This window comes from Neomonachus schauinslandi, chromosome 7, assembly GCF_002201575.2.
Source record: "Neomonachus schauinslandi chromosome 7, ASM220157v2, whole genome shotgun sequence".
Classification (NCBI taxonomy): Eukaryota; Metazoa; Chordata; class Mammalia; order Carnivora; family Phocidae; genus Neomonachus; species Neomonachus schauinslandi.
In genome coordinates, this window is record NC_058409.1 from 61,215,345 (window position 1) to 61,241,889 (window position 26,545).

General features: G+C 35.7%; 1 protein-coding gene across 2 annotated transcripts in view; it reads right to left on the reverse strand.

Moving 5' to 3' along the window:
• Nucleotides 1-26,545, reverse strand: part of EDIL3 (EGF like repeats and discoidin domains 3) — a 399,438-nt gene that overhangs the window by 163,154 nt on the left and 209,739 nt on the right. For both annotated transcript variants that reach the window (XM_021699551.1, XM_021699541.1), the window contains one exon: nt 14,220-14,333. In XM_021699551.1, the coding sequence (XP_021555226.1) occupies nt 14,220-14,333 (114 nt within the window). The remainder of the gene's footprint in view (nt 1-14,219; nt 14,334-26,545) is intronic.

The window sequence follows — 26,545 nt, forward strand, 5'->3', positions numbered from 1 at the left end:
AAAAAAAAAAAAAAAAAAAAAATAAATATTATGTATCTTAGATATAACATTATACAATTAATCATGAATATATACCTTTTATCAATCCATAGTTGATTTCTTAATTTTTTATTATGTTTGCAAAAGGTGAAAGCTTGAGGCAAATTGTCCTTCTCCTGTCCTATTAGATTTCCAGATTAATTCCTAATTTTATGTATTTCAAGGAAAGTATTCTTAAATTTATCTCAAGTGATGCTTTAAAAGACAAAAACATTGCTAAAGCATGTCATTTCAAATTTCTAAAACAGAACAGATTTTTTTAAATCTGGAATAAAACTAGGATTCAAGTTAATGATTTTTTGGTTTCTTTTACTTTTTTTTTTTTTTTTTTTTTTTTTTTTTTGCTTTTCTTTGACTTCTTGATATATTTACAAAAGTTAAAGTCTACTTCAGTGTTTTAAAAATCCCTTATGGTTGCGCAAAATGACAGCTCATGAGATGGATGTTTAATATATAAATGTTGTTTGCCATCGACTATTCTTGACCCCACATTGTCAGGGCCTAAAAGGTAAGTGATCATCCTAAAAATATCATCACATGATGATTACACAGGAACTGAAGCCATCCACTAAATATTAAGATTCTAAAGGACAAAGGGTATATTTATCCTTGTGCAAATCATCTTTCTTGTAAAATTCCCCTCTCCATCACCCTCCATTTGGTACCTACTATATGTTCTTCTGGTTTCAGCTCAAATGTCATTTCCTTAAACCCCCAAAACAGAACAGTCACCCCTGTAATGGCTCCCTTTTCTTTTCATTCATAGCACTCATCATGCTTTATAATTAGATATTATATAATTCCTGTTTTTCTCTCCCACTAATCTATATACTCCATGAGAGCAGGAACTGAATTTATTTTAATTACCATTTTGCCCCAGCTCTGGTGGGTGGCTACTGTTAGATGCAATTTGGTGAATGAATGAATTCATTCATATATGTTCTCAAAACCTGTACACACTTATGTTAAGAAAAAAAAATCAATAAATATTTGTGGCTAGTTTATTTGATCACATGATTGAAAGAATACATTTTCTATATTATAATAATGAACTTTGTAATTTTCTTACTAAATTTATATGTGTATTAATTTTCATTTTTACTTCCTGATAAATACCTCTTATTTTTAATATTCTTTATTTTATATCATAATTTGTTTATATTTTGCTTTTGTATCTATGTCATACCTGGACATAGCAGAGTAGGAATTTAGTGTTATATGGCACAAAACTATAATCTTTGTTCATCTATTTAGAGTAAGAAAATACTGGAATTTTTCACTCCACCATTAGTTTCTCTTTACCATTCACTAAAATACTTGATCCAACAGCAGTGTTAGCTTACCATAATTACAAACATAAAAACATGGATAAACTGGGAAACAAACAGCATTGCTGGAGGCGAGGGGGGTGGGAGGATGGGGTAACTGGGTGATGGGCATTAAGGAGGGCATGTGATGTGATGAGCACTGGGTATTATACACAACTAATGAATCACTGAACGTTACACCAAAAAAAAAAAAAAGAAATGAAATTAGATGTTTGTGGTTCAGACGTATGTGATGTCATTTTTTATTTTTATTTTTTTATTTTATTTTATTTTTTAAAGATTTTATTTATTCATTTGAGAGAGAATGAGATAGAGAGAGCATGAGAGGGGGGAGGGTCAGAGGCAGAAGCAGACCCCCCGCCGAGCAGGGAGCCCGACGTGGGACTCGATCCCGGGACTCCAGGATCATGACCCGAGCCGAAGGCAGTCGCCCAACCAACTGAGCCACCCAGGCACCCGTGATGTCATTTTTTAAAAAACCAAAGCAACTCCTATCTCCTATAATGGTTTGGTTGGATTGATATTTTTTTATTAAAAATTATATTAATGCCAAGAATTTCCTAAATTAATGTACTACTAAAACATGGTATGCAAGACATTATACCTGACTTCTACACAAGTTGTTCTCAAGTACATAGTTACTAAAGATAGGTTAGTTGTTTGAGTATACAAAAAATTAAAATCGCACAAAATTATAACAAAAGAAAAGGTGGGATCACTGGTATTGGCTTTTCAAAAAACTCAAAGATCCTTGTGTCCTTTCATTTATTAATGCAATTATTTATTTATAACATTCACTGATCTACAATTTTACTAAGTACTTTATATATGCTGTTAATTTTATTCTACCTATCTATATAAACCAAATGGTTATATTAACTCCATTGATGGATGGGAAATCTGAAGCCCAGAAAGGGCAACTAATTTATCCACACACTTAGTTACAAAGAGGAAAATCCAGAGTTTATACCCCAGTTCTATCTGAATGCAAAGTCTGTGCTCTTTCCTCTTCCAACACTCGCCAAGGCCACCCCTCAAGGACAAATGTTCTTACAGCATACAGTGTAATGAACAGTGCTCCTTTCATCCTACAAGGAGCAGAATCAATCACGCTTAGGAGTGCAGGCTCTTGCAGCTGCGATGCTTGGAGGGAAGGCCAAGACCACAGTTGACTTGCCATGTTGACTTAGGCAAATTATTTACTGAGCACGCTCAGTTTTCTCTGTAAAATGGAACCAGTGATAAATAGAACCCACTAGAAAGACTGTTAAGAGGGTTAAATAAATCAATATTTAAAGTACTTAGAACAGTCTTGGCACACAGTAAAAGTCTAAATTAAAATCAACATTATCATATGACAGCTAGTTGGTGATATGGTAGAGTGTTTAGTTATTTACAAAAGCAATAATTAAGTGTTGAGCATATAAAAATAAATATCACATAATTTAGTTATCTATAAAATGTTTTAACAATTTTCACTGCATAAGCTTGTACTTGTACAAATGTACTTGGCAGCATTGCTATCAAAAGGAAAGATACACATGTACATTTATATAGTGTATGTTGTATATGTTTGTGTATTTATACATACTAGCTCATTTGTAACAAAGGTTTAAAGAGTTACATCTGCCCAAAAAGTGAAGATATGGAAATATTAATTTATATTTTTAAAAATATGTTCACATGTATCATCATCTCTGTCTTTATTACTTTATAGGTAGAATTCTTAGGGTAGGGGCTACAGGATAGATTATAAAGCTTAATTTTTTAAAAATTGGACAATTATGACACTCAAGAAACACCACTTTATCCTCAGTTGAAGATTTTAGTTTTCATTTTTAATAAAACTCTCTGAAACCATCCAAGTCTTAATACTTTTTGGCATAGTAGTTTGGATGTTGCATTATAAGAGATCCCTTGGTAACTATCTTAATTTCCAGAAATAGTATCAGTGATGAAAATGAATTTGAGTGCCATTTCTGAAATTTAATCATGTCACATTTAAACACCCAGCAGGGAACTATATATGGCTATTGTGGGCCATATAGTCCAATCAATGAAAACAATCCTAGTTATTTTTAGATTAGTTAACTAAAGTGCTATCAATTTCCATTGCGCTTACTTTAAACATCACGTTCTGTTAAACATACACAGCAAAGCATATATTTTCTTATGAGAATAGGTTTCTCATTCCAGTTCATCATCATTTCCTTTCAAGCTGTGTATGGCTGAACGCTTGAGCTTATACCATTTAAAAAACAATAAGGAAATATAAATTAGGACTTTATAATTAGGAGAATGGCTGTAATACTATAATAAATAGTATCAGCACGTATAAATGATTTTCACATATCATTCAAATGTAACTTAAATTAAAATTAAAAATAATAAAAATTAAATTCCCCATAATAAATAAATGAAAAATAAAGCTAAAAATAATTGAGATCTGCCAAAGGAAGTGATAAGCTGTATGAACAATACCTGGAAATCTAAACTGAAATATTTAAATCAGAAGTATTATTGCCTTAGCCTACCTACAAATATAATTAGCAAATAATTACTGGAAAAATATAGGCAGATTTTTGCCAAGTATTAAAACTTTTGTTATTAACATTTGAAATATTACATTTACTGACTATGTTTGATAGGTGATTGATTTGCATAATAATAATTATTACTACATAATTGGACATCATGTCATAAGAGAGTTAGGTATAAATTTATTCCTTATAAAGTAAAAATGTGAAATAGCTATATTAATTAAAGACATACATTATGATAAAGAATTCACATAGATTTTGAAATAATATTTATTAAAGTAGTATCTTAAACATCTTGCTTTTAATTGTTTAACTGAAAATTTAAAAATATAATTAGGTTTTAAAAATGTAGTATATCACTAATATTAAAAATATTTCACTTAACTGCACTGGTAAAGGTAATCTTTTTTTTTTTTAATTCAATTAGCCAACATATAGTACATCATTAGTTTCAGGTATAGAGTTCAATAATTCATCAGTTGCGTATAACACCCAGTGCTCATCACATCATGTGCCCTCCTTAATGCCCATCACCCACACTGGCAAAGATAGTTTTAATAAATTGCTTGAAATTGAAGGGCATGTAAAAATGAGGGAAAGACAGAGAAAGGTTAAAAATCTGAGAAAAACAAACCTTTGTGATTACACGCACACAGATATCGAGATCAATCTGTCAACACCACTTAAAGAGTTATATCCAAAATTACCACTTTTATATTTTCAAGACTTACTAGTGGTAGTAGTTACATCACAGCATTCATATATGTCTACCTGATATTTGAAATGGATAAGAAATAAATAATGATCTAAGATTAAATTAACAAGATGTATGCATGCAGAAGTGGCCTAAATGGGGGGGGAGGACCAAGATGGTGGAGGAGTAGGAGACCTAAATTTCGTCTGGTCCCAGGAATTCAGCTAGATAGGGATCAAACATTCTGAACCCCTACGAACTCAACAGGAGATCAAAGAAAAGAATAGCAGCAACTCTCTGAACAGAAAAGCGACCACTTTCTGGAAGGTAGGATGTGCGGAGAAGTGAATCCGAGGCAATATTCGGGAAGATAGACGGCGGGGGAGGGGGCCTCTGTCAGCCGCTACTGGCAAGTGATAGAGCAGTGGAGCACAAAATCGAAACTTTTAGAAGTCTGCTCCGCTGAGGGATGACACTCCAGTGGCTAAGCCGGGGGTGGAACCCTCCCTGGGACAGTGTAGTCTCAGGACCCTCAGGTCACAGAAAGACCAGAGGTGCCTGAGTGTGGCAGAGCTCCCAGGTATCAGAGAAGGGAAGCTGGCTGCAGAGATGGAGCCGAGGAGCGGGTTCTCAGCTCAAATTGCCATAAACCATGATCCGCGGCACAGTTGGGCCACTGCTCTTCCAGCAGGGACCCAACAAGCAGCAGATCCAGGCAGACTCCCTTTCCTCCCCCAGGAGGAGAGGCCCGGGACCTCACCGCAGAGATCTGCTGGGTTTGGAGACTCCACACCTGGTCGGGTGACAGAGATAGAAATGCTTGGTCACAGGCCAGGTGGGCATGGAGTGTAGCCAGAGACCGGGGACGTGGGAGTGATTGACTGCTTTTCTCTGGAGGCTCAATGAGGAGTGGGGCCCCAAGCTCTCAGCTTCTCTGGGGCAGAGATTGGGAGGCTGCCATTTCATTCTCGTCCTTCAAAGCTGTGCAGAAAGCTTGCAGGGAACAAAAGCTCCCGAGAGCAAACCCAACCAGATTACTTAGCCCACCCCCAGCAAGAGCAGGGTAATTTCGCCTCTGGCAAAGACATTTGAGATCCACCGCAACAGGCCCCTCCCCCAGAAGACCAGCAAGAACAGCCAGCCAAGACCAAGTTCACCGATCAATGAGAACAGCAGAACTCCAGCACTAGGGGAATACAGCACATAGAATTCATGGCTTTTTTTCCCATGATTCTTTAGTCTTTCAAAGTTATTTTTTTTAGTTTTTTTTTTTGAATTTTTCGCTTTTTCAACCAACTTCTTATCAATCCCTTTTTAAAAAAACATTTTTATTTTTCATTTTTAGAGTAATATTTTATCCCTTCATAGTACTCAACCTTATTTTTGGTATATATATATAAGTTGTTCTCTCTTTAAAATTTTGGGATACAGTTTCTTCTAACAGACCAAAATATATCCTAAATCTCTAATGTATGGCTTTGTTCTAGTCTCCTGCCTGATCACATTCTCTTCCTTTTTTTTTTTTAAGTCCTCTTCTTTCTTTTTTCAACCAACTTATCTTACCAATTCCTTTTATAAAATCTTTTATAATTTTCATCTTTACAGTCATATTCCATCCCTTCATCATATTTACCCTTATTTTTGTACATGTAGAAGTTTTTCTTTCTTTAAAATTTTGGGAGGCACTTTCTTCTAGACCAAAATACACCCCAAATCTAGTGTGTGACACTGATCTGTGCACCAGCCTGATCATATCTGATCATATTTTGTTTTTTTTTTCTTTTTTCTTTTTTTCCCTTTCTTTTCCCCTGGTTTTAGGTCTCTTCTGATTTGTTTAGTGTATATTTTTCTGGGGTCATTGTTACCCTGTTAGCATTTTGTTCTCTCATTCATCTATTCTCCTCTGCACAAAATGACAAGATGGAAAAAATCACCTCAAAAAAATGAACGAGGTAGTACCGACTGCCAGGGACCTAATCAATACAGACATTAGTAAGATGTCGGAACTAGAATTCAGAATGACGATTTTAAAGATACTAGCTGGGCTTGAAAAAAGCATGGAGGATATTAGAGAAACCCTTTCTGGAGAAATAAATGAACTAAAATCTAACCAAGTCGGAATCAAAAAGGCTATTAATGAGGTGAAATAAAAAATGGAGGCTCTAACTGCTAGGATAAATAAGGCAGAAGAGAGAATTAGTGATATAGAAGACCAAATGATGGAGAATAAAGAAGTTGAGAAAAAGAGAGATAACTACTGGATCACAAGGGCAGAATTTGAGAGATAAGTGATACCATAAGATGAAACAATATTAGAATAATTGGGATCCCAGAAGAAGAAGAAAGAGAGAGAGGGGCAGAAGGTATATTGGAGCAAATTATAGCAGAGAACTTCCCTAATTTGGGGAAGGAAACAGGCATCAAAATCCAGGAGGCACAGAGAACCCCCCTCAAAATCAATAAAAATAATCAACACCCCGACATCTAATAGTAAAACTTACAAGTCTCAGAGACAAAGAGAAAATCCCGAAAGAAGGTTGGGACAAGAGATCTGTAACCTACAATGGAGAAACATTAGATTGGCAACAGACCTATCCACAGAGACCTGGCAGGCCAGAAAGGACTGGCAGGATATATTCAGAGCACTAAACGAGAAAAATATGCAGCCAAGAATACTATATCCAGCTAGGCTGTCACTGAAAATAGAAGGAGAGATAAAAAGCTTCCAGGACAAACAAAAACTAAAGGAATTTGCAAACACGAAACCAGCCCTACAGGAAATCTTGAAAGGGGTCCTCTAAGCAAAGAGAGAGCCTAAAAGTAACATAGACCAGAAAGGAACAGAGAAAATATACAGTAACAGTAACCTTATAGGCAATACAATGGCACTAAATTCATATCTTTCAGTAGTTACCCTGAATGTAAATGGGCTAAATGCCCCAATCAAAAGACACAGGGTATCAAATTGGATAAAAAAACAAGACCCATCGATATGCTGTCTTCAAGAGACTCATTTTAGACCCAAAGACACCTCCAGATTGAAAGTGAGGGGGTGGAAAACCATTTACCATGCTAATGGACACCAAAAGAAAGCTGGGGTAGCAATCCTTATACCAGAAAAATTAGATTTTAATCCAGAGACTATAATAAGAGATGAGGAAGGACACTATATCCTACTTAAAGGGTCTATCCAATAAGAAGATCTAATGTTCGTAAATATCTATGCTCCTAACATGGGAGCAGGAAACTATATAAGCCAATTAATAACAAAAGCAAAGAAACACATCGACAACATAGTATTAGAAGTCCTAGCCACAGCAATCAGACAACAAAAGAAATAAAAGGCATCTGAATCGGCAAAGAAGAAGTCAAACTCTCACTGTCTGCAGATGATATGATACTTTATGTGGAAAACCCAAAAGACTGCACCCCAAAACTGCTAGAACTCATACAGGAATTCAGTAAAATGGCAGGATATAAAACCAGTGCACAGAAATCAGTGGCATTACTATACACCAACAACAAGACAGAAGAAAGAGAAATTAAGGAGTCGATCCCATTTATAATTACACCCAAAACCATAAGATACCTAGGAATAAATCTAACCAAAGAGGCAAGGAATCTGTACTCAGAAAACTATAACATACTCATGAAAGAAATTGAGGAAGACACAAAGAAGTGGAAAAATGTTCCATGTTCATGGATTGGAAGAACAAATATTGTGAAGATGTCAATGCTACCTAGAGCAATCTACACATTTAATGCAATCCCTATCAAAATACCATCCACTTTTTTCAAAGAAATGGAACAAATAACCCTAAAGTTTGTATGGAACCAGGAAAGACTCCAAATAGCCAGAGGAATGTTGAAAAAGAAAAGCAAAGCTGGTAGCATCACAATTCCGGACTTCAAGCTCTATTACAAAGCTGTCATCATCAAGACAGTATGGTACTGGCACAAAAACAGACACATAGATCAGTGGAACAGAATAGAGAGCCCAGAAATGGACCCTCAACTCTATGGTCAACTAATCTTCAACAAAGCAGGAAAGAATGTCCAATGGAAAAAAGTCTCTTCAACAAATGGTGTTGGGAAAATTGGATAGCCACATGCAGAAGAATGAAACTGGACCATTTCCTGACACCACACACAAAAATAGACTCAAAATGGTTGAAAGACCTAAATGTGAGACAGGAGTCCATCAAAATCCTAAAGGAGAACACAGGCAGCAACCTCTTTGACCTCAGCCGAAGCAACTTCTTCCTACATACATCACCAAAGGCAAGGGAAGCAAGGACAAAAATGAACTATTGGGACTTCATCAAGATAAAAAGCTTTTGCACAGCAAAAGAAACAGTCAACAAAACCAAAAGACAACCAACAGAATGGGAGAAGATATTTGCAAATGACATATCAGATAAAGGGCTAGTATCCAAAATCTATAAAGAACTTATCAAACTCAACACCCAAAGAACAAATGATCCAATCAAGAAATGGGCAGAAGACATGAACAGACATTTTTCCAAAGAAGCCATCCAAATGGCCAACAGACACATGAAAAAGTGCTCAACATTGCTCGGCATCGGGGAGGGTATGTGCTATGTGCTATGGTGAGTCTTTGTTTACTTTTCTTGTTTAAAATCCATCTGCATAACCCTATTGCAAAATAGAGTTATAAAAGATTTTATCAAAGTCAAAGGAAAACAATTCAACTTGTGGTATGATTTACAGAGTATCAGTTAATATACCAAATTATATTTCATTACACTGGCAAAAGCATCTTTAGCATACTACCCCAAAAATGGGAAGTCAGGTAAAAAATAACTTGGTGGTAGTTGAGGACACTGAGAAATCAGATACCATTTCAGGTATCTGAAATGTATACCAAAAGTATACCATTAAGTATACTTATCTCAGAACGCTAGGTTCATTCATTCATTCATTTAGCAAATATCTATTGAGCACCCACCATTTGCTAGTTCTCTTCTGGCAAATGTGATTACAATAGTACACTCTTTCCCTCATGGAGGATATACTCCACTGGAGGAATAGTCAATAAAAAAATATATATATAAGTAAAAATATGATACGTTAATGATTAGTGCTAAGGAGAAAAACTATAACAGAAAAAGGGGTGGGTATTGTTTTGGTTTGTTGAAGTAGGGAGGTAGAGAGGCTGAGGAAAGCCCCATTGGGAGGATGCCTTTATGCAAAGACCCAAAGGAAGCATTGGAGTACTCATAACATCATAATAGAATATTACAGAAAAGGGGAGATGGGGACAGAAATGCTGTAGGGCAAGGATGTGCCAGGTTTGCACCAGGTGTGTGCCAGGAATAGTTAGGAGGCCAGTGCGGCTGAAACAGTGCACAAGCAAGGGAGAGTCCCATGAGATGTGGTCACAGAGCTGAGTGAATAGGGCAGAGGCACAGGCCGATCCTACTGGCCTCAGGAAACAGGGGGACTAAGTTTCACTTAGTGTGCGATCAGAAGTCAGTGGAAGATTCTGAACTGCTAGGTGATGTGTATTGACTTTTGCTTTAACAGACTCCCTCTGGCAGCAGAGTTAAGAACAGACTATGTAAGAAGCACATATAGAAGGAAGGAAGGGCCTCTCTCTAGTAAAATTGTTTCATGGGAACTTTTTATGTCTTTTGATAAACTTTTTTTTTGTCACCTCCTTTACTTTAAAATTCTCTGCCCACAAAGGAGGCAGAGAGAGAGAGAGGCAGAGGCACAGACAGAGACAGAGACAGAAAGAGAAAGAGAGAGAGAGAGAGAAAGAGAGAGAGAGAGTGTGTGTGTGTGTGTGTGTTTCCTGGGATGGTTCCTAGGACTCTTTCCCTTCTCCTCGTTTTTCTTTTCCATATTCTTTCTCAAGTGTCACCTAGCCTCTGCTCCTCCTTAGCTTTTCATCTGTTTCCATTTATCTATATTTCCATTTGTGAAATGAGAGGGGGTAGGGATATGGGGTCCGAGGAAGAAGCAGAGTGATTCACGGTCAGTCCGGTTTTTTGTTCACATATGTAGTGCTCTCTCACTAAGTAGATGTTTACAATATAATTATACTTTTCAGATCACAAAGGTACTATAAGCCTTATAAATTCAAAATATACTGAAGAGTAAAGATGAAGACATAACTCAACTATAATGATAAATTTCAAGTTACTTACTTCCTTTGTAGGGAAGTTCTGTTCATGTTTTTGGTATTTTCTTTCTTCTGTTGTGTTTAATTTTATTGAATTGGAAAACAATAAACTGAGGATAAGAAATATTTTCCTTTCACCTTTATTATAAATACTTCCCAGTTTATTATTTGTGTTTATACTTTATTACTTTGGTATAGATGTATTTAGGAAATTCCATTCCTCTGCAATATCTTTTATTATTTATTATTTGGGAGGTCATTGAGAATGATTTAATTTTAAAATATACCAGAACCTAATTAACCCATCAGTAGATATAAGAAAATAGTGGAAGAAGGGAAGTAATATGAGTGCAGATACCCAAGATTAGAGTGAAGTCAGTTTGGATTTGAACACAAGGATGCCAGCATTTTAGTATGGTATCCTCTGACCCACCCAGCATTAAGTCTCCATTATTCTCCCTTTCCTCTTCCTTCTGAAATATCTGCCAAAACAAATGGCCTCTCTGCCATAACTGTAGGCATAAGCTGACCCACGGGTACCCCTGTGGGACATGACAAAAAGTTCAGAAGAAAGGTTATAAATCTTACTCCAGAGTGGATGCTGGGCACACTGATTATAATCTATGTACTGTCAATTCCCAGGATCCTAACCTCAATCAGCTTAGAGCTGGCACTACGTGTAATCTGCAGGTATTTCTGTGTGCCCTGTAGTGAGTGAGTACTTTAAGTTCTCAATGTGTGGTACTACAGCATCACTGTGGTAGAATGCTCTTTCTTACTCTGGATTTCTAACAATTCTAAGAAGTCACACAAAAAAGCAGAACCATATCCCTAGAAACTGAAACAGTAGGGAGATTAAGGATCCTTAAATTATTATAAACTCTTGCAGATCAATACAGTAAAAACAAATACCCCAATTAGAACATATTTTACAGTGTATCCTAAGTGACTCTTTCTGATCTCTTTGGGAGAATGTCAGAGCATATGATGGGTTAAGAAAGTCACTACTGCTTTCATGTTCAAAGAGCAGTCTGAGTTTAAATATAAAGATTATATAAATATGAAACTAAATCAAAGAAAACACATTTATTAAACATAACAGAAAAACACTAGACACAAACTGGTGACAATTAAGTTCAAGGTCTATTTCAATATGTCTTTCTATAATCAATCAAGTTTCCTTCTTTTCAAGGGTATTTTTAGATGTGGTGACCTCAACAAAATCTCTGATGGAGATTTTAGGCTTCAGTCATCAGTTTCAACATCTAGTTCACATCCAGGTCTCCTTCCATTTTCAACCTGTAGGCAACTGACTATCTAGCTGCTCCTTGGCCAACACAGGAAGGCAACATACATACACACAACTTCAAGACCTAGGTCTCTTGTCCCAGGGTGCCTATAACTTCAGACATCACTTCTTCTTCAGGGCATTCAGAAAGCTAGTGCTTGACCACCTCAGAGTGACGCTCATTGCTAGGCAGGCTTCCCATGACATGTCCCCTATACAGGGCTCTTCTTTTAGGAAAATGGGAAGGTCTCATCTTCCTATTGCTCCCCTGGCCAGGCCTCCTATGGGTCATGTTCATAGCCAGGCATACTTTTAAGCTCTGCCAAAGTTCTAGTACTGTCTGAAGGCACTTTATTCTGGCACCCCATGTCTGTTTTGGCTACATGGAAATCAAATAGTCACTGACATTAGTTTTTTGGTCTTCATCATGGTAATTAAATATTCATTTACAGGTATCTTGGGGTGCTTTTTAGTACAACTTTCAATGCTAAGTGGACAGCCATCTGCAAGCCCCCAAAACCAAAGAAAAGAAGAATGTAAGAGTTGTATCTGGGTGGGCCAAGGACCAATCGAATCTGAATTAAGTTAACTTACTGCATGGTCAGTTATATGCTTTACAGGAAGGTTTCTAGGTCAGTTGACTGGGTGGCCACTAGTCTATTTGGTTGTATGATCAACCTGCTTACTCAGGCTGTCCTTTCCTTCCATACCTCCATGCCTGAAGGTTCCTATGTCAACTCACAATTAATGTCTTCTCCAATTATTTTTAAACTTAGAAAATTTCCCCCCATCCAAGGTATTTCTTTGATATTCAGGATTTCATTATTTTAATGAAGTTTTTCATTTTGTTTATATACATAACCCAAATAAATCCTTAAGTAACTTTCTCTGTTTTAATTTATAAACTATCCTTGTCAAAGGGAAAGGAAGAGAAGGAAAGTGACATGTAAAATTGTTACTCTGGCTAAAAAGGAACGAGTGTGTGTGTATTGTGTTTATGTGCACATGTGTGCGCTCATGAACATGTGTAAGAGAGAGAGGAGGTATAGTGTGCTTTTGTGTTTATTTCATTTAATTCTTTTTTTAATTATTATTATGTTATGTTAATCACCATACATTACATCATTAGTTTTTGATGTAGTGATCCATGATTCATTATTTGCGTATAACACCCAGTGCTCCATGCAATACGTGCCCTCTTTAATACCCATCACCAGGCCAACCCATCCCCCCACCCCCCTCCCCTCTAGAACCCTTAGTTTGTTTTTCAGAGTCCATCGTCTCTCATTTAATTCTATCTGAAGAGATATCTCGGTTTAGAGGAAAATGCACTGAACTGGGAATCACAAGTCCTGATTCTACATTCCTTCTAGTCCTGCTTCTGTCACCAACTGAGAGAGCCTGGGCAAACCACATAGCCTATGTGTCTCAGTTTCTACATCTGCCTTCTGAATTTGCATAATGTGATGCTCTAATAGTATAATATACATCAAAGCAGTAGTGCTATGGAGTTTCTATAAGTGTCCAACAATTACTAAGCTATATCATTATTGTTCTCATTAGCATGTATTTGTGCCCAATTCTGGTTTCATCCTACTGACTATAATCCTGTTACTACCTTCTCCTAGTTTTTGTTTCTTTTGGGGAAGAAGGGTTGCTTTTTGCTTCTTTGTAAATACTTCAGGCAAATTACTGTCCTATCATTTGATATATAAGACCCTACTCTCTTAGGCTTCCAAAAAGACCAATAAACAGTGTGTCAATTTCTTATTAATGTGAATGCCAGCTCAATAGAAATCCTCCTTTTATTTGTGATAGAGGCTATCAGGTTAGAGTGTCTTGAATTTATTGTCTGAAGCAGAGTGGTCACTCTGGTGGAAATGTAGGTCATACACATACTCAAAAGCCAAAATGAGATTCATAAGGGAGATGCACTTGGACCTCTGAGAAATGCCGCCCTCCTTTCAGACCACAAGGTGGCCAATTCTATGCCTAGCACGCACTGAGCTCTATCCTGGAGAGTAGACGTATATTAATAACATTAACAACAACAAATATGAAATGTGCCATTTCAATAAATTATAAACTCTAAAAGCAAACTATATTGATTTTGACCCAGATTCCATAATAAATGGAGGATATGCAAACAACAACAAAAATATATACATATATGAATACTTACTGTATTGACAATTTCTTCCCATGAATTCACCTGGGCACTCACAGGAATAGTTAGCAACAAGGTCTGTACATATTCCACCATTTTTGCAAGGCTCAGCTTCACATTCATTTATGTCTGAGGGAAACAGAAAGAACAGAGAAAATGAGAATTATTGGTAAAAAAAATGATTAGCTATTGGAAGCTTTTAGGCCTTTCAAGTAAAACAAAATCTAAGTAATGCAATTACTTTTGTGTGTTTGTGAGTTTGTATATGTGTGTTCAGTCAATAATAGAAATAGTGCTTAAAATCAACAACTGATTAATAATCAAGTTCAAATGGAATTGAGAATCCAAATGAAAGACCAACAGAAGCAAACTTTCTCCAATCCTGAAAATAAATATGAATAGTGTGGGGAAATATTCAGTGTATCTTTAGAATTAAATCAAGCAAATTAACCCTGATAGAGAGATGAATTGGTATCACTTACAAGATCTAGAAACCTCCCCTTCAGCAACAACTGCCAATTAACACTGTCTCATTTCATCTTAATTCATTAAAATTCTAACTGACAGAGATGTTTTAGTTTCTAAATAGTTTGCCTTTGATGAATGCGATGAGAAGCAAATTACTGTTAATAGCTAAAGCTCGTTACATTAAGCAAAGTATAATAAATGTAAATGATGATCACTTCCTAATCTCATTCAAGGGTTTCTAAAATTAGGATGACTAAAGGGACTTACCTTTGATATACCATTATTATACCTCATGCAAAATCATATGAAATATAAAACATTCAGTAAATTGTACTAATACCCATGCTAATTTTGGACAACAGATACAATGAATATGATCATAAATGAAAAAAGAAATAATGACTAATTCAGTCAAACATCCATCACTGATACACATCATTCCCTCTAAGCGCAGCACCATGCTGGGTCGTGTGGGAACTAGTAAGTATATGGATAAAAACTGCTCCCCATTGCATTCTCTTCCTGTCATCTACTTCTATTGAACTCTCTCTCCTCTCTTATTCCCACAGCTCCTTACAGACCAGAATAGTATTACCTAGGAACTGTCTGTATCTGTGCCTTTCACCCTCTCACCTAAACTGTGAGCCCTACAAATGTAGCTCCTGTCCTGCACTGTTCTTTGTATCTCCATAAATGCCACATGCTATCTAGGAGACCACTGGTACCAAAAAATGTTTCTTGATACAATTTTTAACAAAAGATCAGAAATAGTGGTGCAGACAATCTAAACAAATAGTTCCAGATGTGTAATGGACCTTCTGATACACTACAAAGTATCAAAACGGTATTCTGAAGTCCTGGGTTTTCACAGTGCTTAAAGCATTATGGTCATTAAATTACTCCTTCAAGACCAAACAAGAACAAAACACTACAAAAGCTCTATTTTGCTCTTTCTTTTAACTTTTTTTCTTCTAAACAGTGTCTCCTCTTGGTATCAGAGTTGGTCACCCTCTCATTTTAAGCTTACTGTAAAGGTTTGGTCTAAATTTCCTTAGGCAGATGATGACTTTCCCTGAAAAAGCCATCCTTTTTGATTTCTGGTTGACTGTCACAGTTTGAGAGTAGAGACAGTTCATAACTATGTTCAGAAAGAATCTAAATAATTTGAGTATTTTATGACATCAAATAATAGGATAAAATCAGAATCTGATAATCTCTAAAAATATAACTATGTGCTATAAAATATAACAAACTCCCAAATATTTGAAACTAAAATTCTCCAGAAGGAAGGAGGGAGAGAAGGAAGGAAGGAGCCATTTATTCATTATCTGATGAAACATTTAGCTCTTTTTAGTCTTAAACAAAATTTCACTTAGTGTGGATTTATACTGGACTAACATGCAAAATATTTTCATTATGTTTTGAAAGTAGCACAAAAGTCACTGTGCTATTTATTTTATAGTCAGCCGAATGTAAGGCAACAGCAATAATTGGCTACTTGGGAACATGCCTACTATGTCTTTCCTTGCATCATATTGACTACAATCTTTTTTTTAGATGAGAGTATGTCAAGGGCTAATAAGAAGTTAAATCTTCATGTTAGAGAATGCATGCCTTATTTTGTAAAGTTAGACATAACAAGTTATTATTTTATATACTTATGAGGAAGAAACTGAGTGTTGATGTCTGAAGACCACATAGGGAAATATAATTTGATCTTGAAGGAAAGCTTTAATTAAGATTAACAACAGAATGGAGATGGTAGTATATTTCTAAACAGGAAACCAGAATGAGTCACAACTCTGAAGAGAAACGTTCATGGTATGACGATGTGTTCAGGGACACAAGTAGCCAGCCTGTCTGGAGCCCAGCTTGTGAAGGGGAATGCTGAGACCCCATATCAGAGCATGTAGATAGGAGCCAGCTTATGATGAACCATTAATGCCAGTGGAGGGAACTGTCCTTTATTTTTTGGCACTAAAGACTTGGAGCCAGATGGGAGGGTGTCTTCTGTACCCTTGTACTTTAGATAGACTTAGTGAAGCCAATATTTGGGATAGAAATAAGAAATGAAGGAAAGCAGAACAGACAGACCCACACAGGATTCGATGCTGATAGGTACAACATATGTTTCAATTCTCAGGTAAGAGGCTCTAAGTGTTTTCTCATTTTAATACTGAACTATATATTATAAGTAAAAACCAAACCCAGCTCTTGCTGCTTTAAAACATTAATAGAAGGGAGTTTTCATAGTCAATGATGTGAGAACTATCCAGAGTCATTTTGTATGTCTGTAAGGTATGCAGGTACTATTGTTCTTTGCTTCCTTATTTCTTCCAAGTATTAACACAATAAATATTACTTAACACAGGTGAATGTGAATCTAATGGAGACAAATCAACCTTTGAACTTTCTAACCATTTGATCATCAGGACAGATCTACCATCATCTAAAAAGGAAATTATAATTAAGTAGATCAGATTCTAAAATAAACAACAGTTTCATCTTTATCCAGAGGTTAACACAAGGTAAAATGAACCGGAATTGCATTTGCTGAGGAGAAAATGCTTTATATCCATGCTCAATTCTGGATAAAGAATGACCTTTTATTGCTTGTGCATTTTTTGATTTTTTAAACTAAAAAAAAAAAAAACAACCTACTTTAAATTTAATATTTGTAAAAATACAAATGTTACATTAAAGGAGATATGTACTTTTAATATAGTAGCCAAAAAAGTAAAATATTTTTGCATATGTACACATCTAGTAACAGGTAGACTCAGATAACATGCAAATTACATGGAAGCGTTTATATATTAGTATAATGCAGGAGTTCTTTCAGTGGTGAAGGCTATTTGCACTGTGATTAACACTGCAAGCAATCTAAATGGAAACAGACCTCAATTTGAATAAATCATGTTTAATTAAAGACTAGATATAAATGTTCACAGAATATAATGTAATGAAATGAAAACTAAACATCTTTGTAATAAATCACATACATTTTTCTTTGTCATAGATCAAGACATTATCATTTCCAGAAAAAAGTCCTCATCTATTCCAAACATAGTGTAATATACTACATTCTTTTATAATCAAGAAAAATTGACATAGCAGTCCCCATACAAAATAGGAATTTCCATATTTGGTCATATTTACGGTTCATTTATAATATTAATAGCTATCATTTTTGAGGTTTTTATATGTATGACTGCTTCATGAGAATGATTTAAAAAAAAAAACAGCCTCATTCAGAATTGGATTTTATAATTAAGACAACCAGCTGAGTTCTGATTCCTCGTTCCAAAAGCACAAAACTGCTACCTACCATCTTGTCTGACTGAGGACAATGACAAGAGCTGAACATGGATTTCCAGATATAAACACATGATGCTTTTTAAAAAGCAAGGTAAAGGAAGAAAGGAGAAGAGAGGAAGAGATGAGAGAATAGATAATTGGTCACAACAGCATGCATTTCTTTGAAAGAAAGAAGTGCTCCACAAGGATTTCAGGCCCTTTGCTCTGTTGTAACTAATTACACAAATTCATTCATACTATATGCGTAACTTAGACTCTGTACCTTTATCATTATGTGTACTTAGCCTATCTTATACAGACTTATAAAGGTGTGTTGGTAGTCTACCCTCTTAGGCTTAGGTTTTTACTAATAGAAATAATGTCAACCCATACACACTTTGGAGACTTCACTGTAAGAATCCTCTTCCAGTGACAAACACATATTCATAACATCACTCTGAGTACTCATGACCTTATACACAATTGCATCCTGAGAAGTGTTCAGTTACTCCTAGTCTTTTTTTCTGGATCTTGTCAGACCCATCATTGTGCAAATTATAGCCCTAAAGCCCATGAAAATGACTTTGGAGTGGTAGGTTAGAAAGAATTTTTGAAAATCAAAATTATATTTGTTAGTTCCTTATTTGAGACTTCAAAAAAATGGCTTCCCTTGGGCATAATTTCTTGCTACAGAAACCATGTCACTTCTTTTCAGATAATTATATTTTAATATTCAGTAATCCCATTCTTCATTATAGACTCTACTAGCTGGCCAGAGATGAAATGGAGATTTCTGGAGACTAATTCCCTGGGACCTCCTCTGGAGACTTTTAAATTTACTTGATTAACTAAATAATTAATTAATTAGTTTCAAATTGTCTCACATTTGTAATATGTAGAGTAGGAGGTATAGAAAGTACCACCCCTGGTCCTTGAGTTTACCCAGAGTCCTCAGGTTGATGCCATGTGGCCCCAATAGTGCAACTACATTTATTTGCCAACCTGGCTTAGAGTATTTTGAGTACTGACCATTTAGAGAAGGTCATCCAATTCTTCTTGGGGTAGAAATCCATCTAACCTCCTCTTGAGTGGAGACAAAGATAACTTAATTGAATCATGAAAATACCTCCCAAGTACATCCAGTCCCATGAACATCAAGAAGGAACAACTAATTTTCAGGCTGAGCACCCTAGTTTTCATATATTAAAAGGACACGATGATAAAGCCCTTCTTTTTTTCTTTGCAAAGACATAATGTCTCAATTTCCTTATTCCTTTCTCTTAGGCTATCTTTTCTCCAGCAATATTGTTATTGACTGTTAATTAGCCAGCAGAGCCTATTTTCAAGAGCCTGCTATTTTTGATCCTAACAACCCATCTTCCCTGGGCTCCCCATCAGCTATTAAATATTCTCCAGACCTCCCAAGAGTGACTGACTTTTAAAATTTGACCTTTTATTTATTTTTCTTATCTAAAGCCTATGGTTTTTCAATTTTTCTTTTAAGTCTCAATAAACTATGATGAATTTTTAGAAATTCCATTCTCCCACTCAGATACTGAATTAAATTATGCCATAATCAGAATTATCTATAGGATTTCCCAGCCCTTTCTGGGCCCAATTCACTAGTAATTAATTTTAAAATAGCAAATTAGAATCTGAATTCTTTAATCAGAACATATCACAAACCTTTTTATAATAACATTGGTAACCTTCACTTACCTAGAACAACAGTGTAAAACAAACAAACAAACCCAAGTCTAAGAGAAATTTATCCCTCACCACTTACTAACAAAGATGATACTCTCTGCTCATCTGTATCCTGGCATCCTAGCATTTATTTTGAGATCTCAGTTTAGCTGCAAAAATCTTTGCTACTAGTATCCAGGTAAAGTCCAATTCTTCAGGATGTTTGCATATAAAATTATTCCAGTGGGGCTTTATTTCACTTATTCAGATATTTGGCTACTAAGATAAGATAGCTATTCCAAGGTACTTATAAAGAAAAAAACAAGTGAGATAGAAGAAGGTCTGGGGGAGGGGTAATCAAGAGGGTGCTATACTTCAAATATTTGAGGCCTTGAAAAAAAATCAGAAATAAAACCTACGTAAAAAACATATAGTAGAAGCCAAAAAGAACCAATGTCTCTGGTAAAATATGGACCAAAGAACAACCTCTCTCTAAGGACATTACCTCAGGGGCATGCAGCATAGTAACTTCCTTGCAATAGATATTTGTTGATTGGTAGAAAAGAATGAGAATATTAGAGACCTGAAGAATTGTCAACTATACTGTAATAGTGAATGCCTTGGTTGGGGCAGGTGTACCAGCCTACCTTAAAGGGGTTCCGGTAAGGAAAATGAAGTTAGGACAATGCTTGTTTTAAAAGCTAGAACTTTAAAAAAAAAAATAAAAAATAAGTAAAAGCTAGAACTTTTATTTTTTATTTTTTTAAAGATTATTTATTGGACAGAGAGAGAGAGACAGAGAGAGAGTGCACAAGCAGGGAGAGTGGTAGGCAGAGGGAGAGAGAGAGGCAGACTTCCTGCTAACCAGGGAGCATGACACAGGGCTGGATCCCAGGACCCTGTGATCATGACCTGAGCCGAAGGCAGACGCTTAACCGACTGAGCCACCCAGGTGCCCGAACAACTAGCACTTTTAAAACATAACAATGCAAAGGCCCCACACCAGAGATTCTGATTTAAATGGACTTGGGTGTAACGAAGGGAGTAATATTGTTTATACAGGAGTTCGGGCAAGTCTAAAGGTAGAGTTGACAACCACCATGTAGAACCTTTGCTCATTCATCTATTCATCCTTAGTTCTGTGTTATGTGCTAAGAATGAAAAGATTAATATATCATGGCTCCTTACGTTTCTCAAGGCTCTTATGGTACAGTAGGTACTCAAAGAAATAATCCAGTTACAGTAGAAAGTAACAAGTATCCTAACAGGACAATGAATGCATAGTTTCTCAAAAAAATTTAAGTATCAGTAACTAAACCAGTCTAGCAGACTAGGGAATGTTGGATTTTAGAGGAGTCTAGCTGACTGGTGAGAATGCTTCTGGGTTATCTAGAGTTATAACTAATTACTCTGTAAAGTTATTTTTCTAAATTAATATGCATCTCATTATTCTACAGATCTGAGGGTGACTCCTCATTATCTCATAGTTCTTTGCTCCAAGTATGAAGTCATATATTTCCTGGCTTCTTACCTTCCTACTTTTATTATGGTATGTTATTTTATATATATATATATATATATATATATACATTCATAGTAACAATGTTTTATCCAGAATTAACTACTATGTTCTGTCACCTGCATGTCAAATTTGTTCACTTGCAGCTCTCTGTAGTTTTAGTGGTCAAACTGATAATCAGCTAGTTTGGATATTTTTCTTTTAGAATGAGTAATCAGAAACTCATAACTGGTTAAGATGACGTTTATGCTGGAAGCATAACTATGACTCATATGGTTGCCTTTACCCACTTATTCACTCACTTACTTATTCACTCATTAAAATTTTGACGAACTCTTTCCATGAGTCAAGCCCTAAAATATATGACTGGATACATCAGTGAATGGGGATCAGTTCCTTTTCTAAGCCATCTCATCTTCTGTAATTCCATTCAGAAGAGAGAGAATTATAATAAGACTGTGAAATATGTGTCCTACACTATTACACATAAAAGGTACTGAGAACACAGAACAGGCAATGGCTTTGCCTAGAGGGGATGTGGAAGATAGCTTATAGAAGGTAGTATGCGGTTGGTGCTTACAGGATTAGCAGGAATTTTTTTGGTGGGAAGGAATATAAAAGAACACAATGTTTTCGGAAAGAACTGAATACTTTTAGATGTCTAGATAAGCACAGGGACTATGTGTGTGGAGCTACTAGGGACGGCAGTTACTAGGTAGTGTGGACAAGATTTTTATGGCCCTACAAATCAAGTTAAGGAGTTTGAACTTTAGTCTTTGGATCCTGGGGAGTTAATAGAGAATTGAAGAATGTGAAAGGGGGCATGGGATTGAAGAGATCTTTATTTTGGAAAGCTCATTCACATACCTAGAATTTCATTACTGGGAACATTTTGGAAAAATAATTCAAAATGTCAGAAAGGAATTTTATGTGGAGTCCATACTACTCAGACCACATAACGTGATGGCTATGGCCATGTACGTTTAAACATTTAGTTTGGTGTGAAACTAAACATACAAACTCCTTAATATTTAGGGTTGCCAGATTTGGCAACAAAAATACAAGATGTCAATGCAACATCTGGCTTATACAAAAGAAATAGTTTATCTGAAATTCAAATTTACCTGGGCATCCCGTATTTTATCTGGGAATGCTGCTTGAATTGTCATTTCTCCACATTTTCTTTCTTTCCTTTTATATAAGCACTTTAATTTTCAGCATATGGTCATGCTTTCCATTTTGTACATTCAGCAGACCTCAAGGAAGACCACCTGCAGTGGAAAATTATTATTGACAAACGAGTCTTCCTCAGGCTTTTGCTAACACTAAAATTTGTTGCTTGCTTTCTGCAGAGTGGTTTATAATCTTTAGAGTTTAGAATTACCTTTATGTAAGCCTCAATAACACAAATATGAACAAACAACACTTCAGGATGACAATGGATTGACAACAATGAGTATATCCACCTACTTGTAGATTACTTACTATGTGCCAAATATTTTTCTAAGTATTTTATATGTAACATGACACCCTCGTGAGCTAGTAAGTATGAACATACCATTTTGCAGATGAGGAAATTGAGACATTGAAAATGTAAATAACGTACCCAGAGTCACACAGGTGGTAAAACTGAGATTAAAACCTAGAAGATTTGTCTCAAGAATCTATGCTATTCACCAGTACATTTCACCCCCACTGCAAAGTATTAGTACTCCCTCTTCCCCATTACTTCATACTTGCCTTTGGGGTTCTACTCTATTTGCTGAGGACAGATATGGGATAATGTATGGTCCTTGATCTCAAAATGTTTATAATGTCCTAGTAATATTAGCATCAATGCTTTAGGTCAAAGAATCCAGTCCTAAAAATCTCAGTTATATATTTTTCCCCCAGTTCCTTTATTTCTCTTGGAAATTTTTCTCAAAATCTTAAGTGATTTGGGCTTAATGGGCATCTGTTCTAATTTTATTCCTCTCTACTTAGAAATAGATTTCTTTGGCTCTTATATTCTTTTATACATGCTTTTAAACTTTACATTCAGATGAAAGAAATATTTGTTTTAGTTTTTCCTTTAGAGAGGGCATGGATATATTTTATACCTATACAATTGAAATTTTTATTTTTCAGGGGTGATAATCCACATTACTTTAAAATCTTTATCTGAAAGACAGCATACATACAGAAAAGCACGCAAAACAATAAAGTTAGATGAATGATTGTTAAGAGACAACCTGTGTAACCAGCACCAAGGTCAAGCACAGTAACACTGTTAGCACTCCAAAAGCCGTCACGTGTGACTTCCACTCATATCTCCAGCCTCACAAAGGTAACCCATCTCCTGCTCATGAAGGCAGTCAAGGACTCACTCTTTGTGTGGTTTATAATTTTACTACTTAAATATGCATTCCTAAAAGAGTATCATTTATTGTCTATATTTGAACTTCAGAGTAAAAAAAAATCATTCAGTATGTGTTCTTTTGTTTGTGGTTTCATTCACAATGTTGTTGCAGGGGGGTGCAGTGAGTTCATTTTTGTTGCTTTACAGTATTTCACAGTAAAATGTACCATGATGCATTTTCCCTTTTATTGTCAATGGCATGTATGTTGTTGCTAGAAGTAAAAGCGTCAGTGAGCATGCTTGTACATATATCTCTTGATGCACAAGTATACTGATTTGGGTGGGGGAGTATACCTGAGTGAAATGGCAGAGTCATTCATATGCTTTAGTAGGTAATGCCAATCTGGTTTTTAAAGTGCTTGCACTCCTATCAGCAATTTAATTCATAACATTGTTGGTGATAAAAATGGCATGAAACTTGCAGGTAACCACTTATTCTACTTCATATACAAGTTGTAAGTAGAAAGACTTAACACCAGTATCTCCCTTTAAGGTATATTTTTAACAAGAGAGGTTTGTTAGGGAATAAATTAGAACTTTCAGTTCACTGGGTTGAATTATTTTTCCCTTCAATGACTGTGGCTTCTTTAAAAAAGTGAAGACAGTAACTTATGCTAAAAATAATGAACCAATGAAGGCACGTAAACAATGTCACATTTAAATCACTGGTACTGCTACAAAGTTAAATTTTGTATATACAGAAAAATAATTTCACTTAGTTCTAGAATTAATTTCTTAAAAAGAACTCTATGAATCAACTCTTACCTACAGATACATGTAGACTCAGATAATAAAATAAGAATACTTCCTGCTCCTACATTTTAATATCTTTGAAATTTTGTTATAGGCATAATTACAAATGTGTTAAAATCATGAATTCTGTTACACTTCTAAAACTACCGTGAACATTACATGAGGTAATTTGTGGTGAAAATCTTATAAACTGGAAGGACTGTAAAAAGAATGATCAACATTATTATAATATGGACTAATCTGTATACATATTGTTCTATAGAATGTTTCTTGATTATGTTGCTGAATGAAATGTAGGTACATTATTAATGAGACTTTCTGTACACAGATATTTCTACTTTTGGGGCTATCATCAGAGTAAATAAATGGGTTGCATTTTCATAAATATTCTACAGAAGAGCAGCCCTCCCTTGGAAAGGCATGAAAGATATTATTTATCCACATAATTGCAAGGCCCATGGAAATTTTGATCCACTGAATGGGATAATTCAACAGATACTCTTAATATTATTTCTTTCTAAAATGGGAACATTCACTATTTTTTTTTTAAATGAGAACATCAACGCTATATATTTTGGCTGACAGATCACTAAGTGCTAGAGCTGAAAGACTTAAATTATGGCTGGTAAATATGGAGAACACTCTTTTTAAATTTCATTTCAGTTCCCATCAAGGTGAAAGAACCGAGTGGCTCTATTTCCCTCAATTTGAGAATCTCATCTACATAATTATAGGAGGTTTCCTGGATTCCTGGCAGACCTGGAGGCAACAAAACATCTGCCACACTCAAAGCCACCATGGAAGAATCTGCTTCGAGCAACCAACTCATTACTCAGGGCCAAAAAAGCACTGCTTACGAGCCATTACTTTTGATATTTTATTTTTTTCTCCCATACTTATTATTAAGTATGCCAAATGGGCATTTTTTTTTTCATTAAAATCTTGGGATTCAAGAGAACTTCAGTTTCTGGCCAAGACATAGCCCAGATTTGTCCTCCTGTCTGAAACAACCAAAAAAGTAAAGCAGACAAAACATATGAAACAACAGTTTTGAAGACACTGGACATTAGGAAAGAAAGGACAATAATAAACCAGGTGGGTCTTACAATTACTCAGGTTTACTGCCTTAAGAGGGATTCCAGGCTGTGGCGTAGAGAGGAAGAATCCAGGTGGAGCCTAGCCAGCACTCTGAGATAAAGACAAATAGCTGAGAGGAAGGGCACAGAGAAAGCCCACAGGAATCTGCAGAGCACCCATTCGGGAATTCAGCAGAGCATGGATCAGTTCATGCCAGTAAGGAAACTACTGAGGAAGGAACCATCTGAGTGGGCCAGAGGGTGCAACACTGGAGCTCCCCCCAGGCTGGGGACTCAGAAGAACTTTGCCTCAGTGGTAGAAAATAATTAGCCTAGACTAAAACCTCACTGGTCCCACCTAGCAAATCTTATAAGCAAGACCCAGAAAGATCAAACTGTTTTCAAGTAACTTGACTGTGTAAGAGAATAAAACTCCAGAAGCTATAAAGGACTACAGAGTACCTAATACTCAACAAGGTAAAATTCATGTCTGAAATCCAGTCAAGATTAATAGGCATGCAAAAAAGTGGGAAACACACTAGATTTTAGAATTAGCAATGATATTACAACAGCTATTATAACTATATTCCATATACTGAAAATGTTAGAGACATGGAAAATACAAAAATACGCCTAAACTGAACTTCTACAGATGAAAACTATAATGTGTGAGACGAAAAATATACTAGAAGAAAATAAAGATTAGACATTGTAGAAGAAAAGATTAGTGAATTTTTAAGCCATAACAGAAACTATATAGAGTAAAACACAGGAGAGAAGAAAAAAACTAGACATCAGGGAGTTGTGGGACACATACACAAGTAGCCTAAAAGAGATGTGAATGAGGTCTTTGAACCAGAGGGGACAGAAAAATATTTAGTAATGGCCGCACATTTTCCAAATATGATGAAAACTATACCTACAGATCCAGGCAGCTCAACAAATTCCAAGCACCAGAAACATGAAGAAATATCACAAAGGCACACCATGATAATAATTATAAAAAATGATTCTATAGATAATTATAGTTTTTTCAATAAATTATGCTAGAACAACCTAATATCTATATACAAAAAACAAAAACCAAAACAAGGAACTTAGATCCACATCTCATACCACATACAAAAATTAATCCAAAATGGAT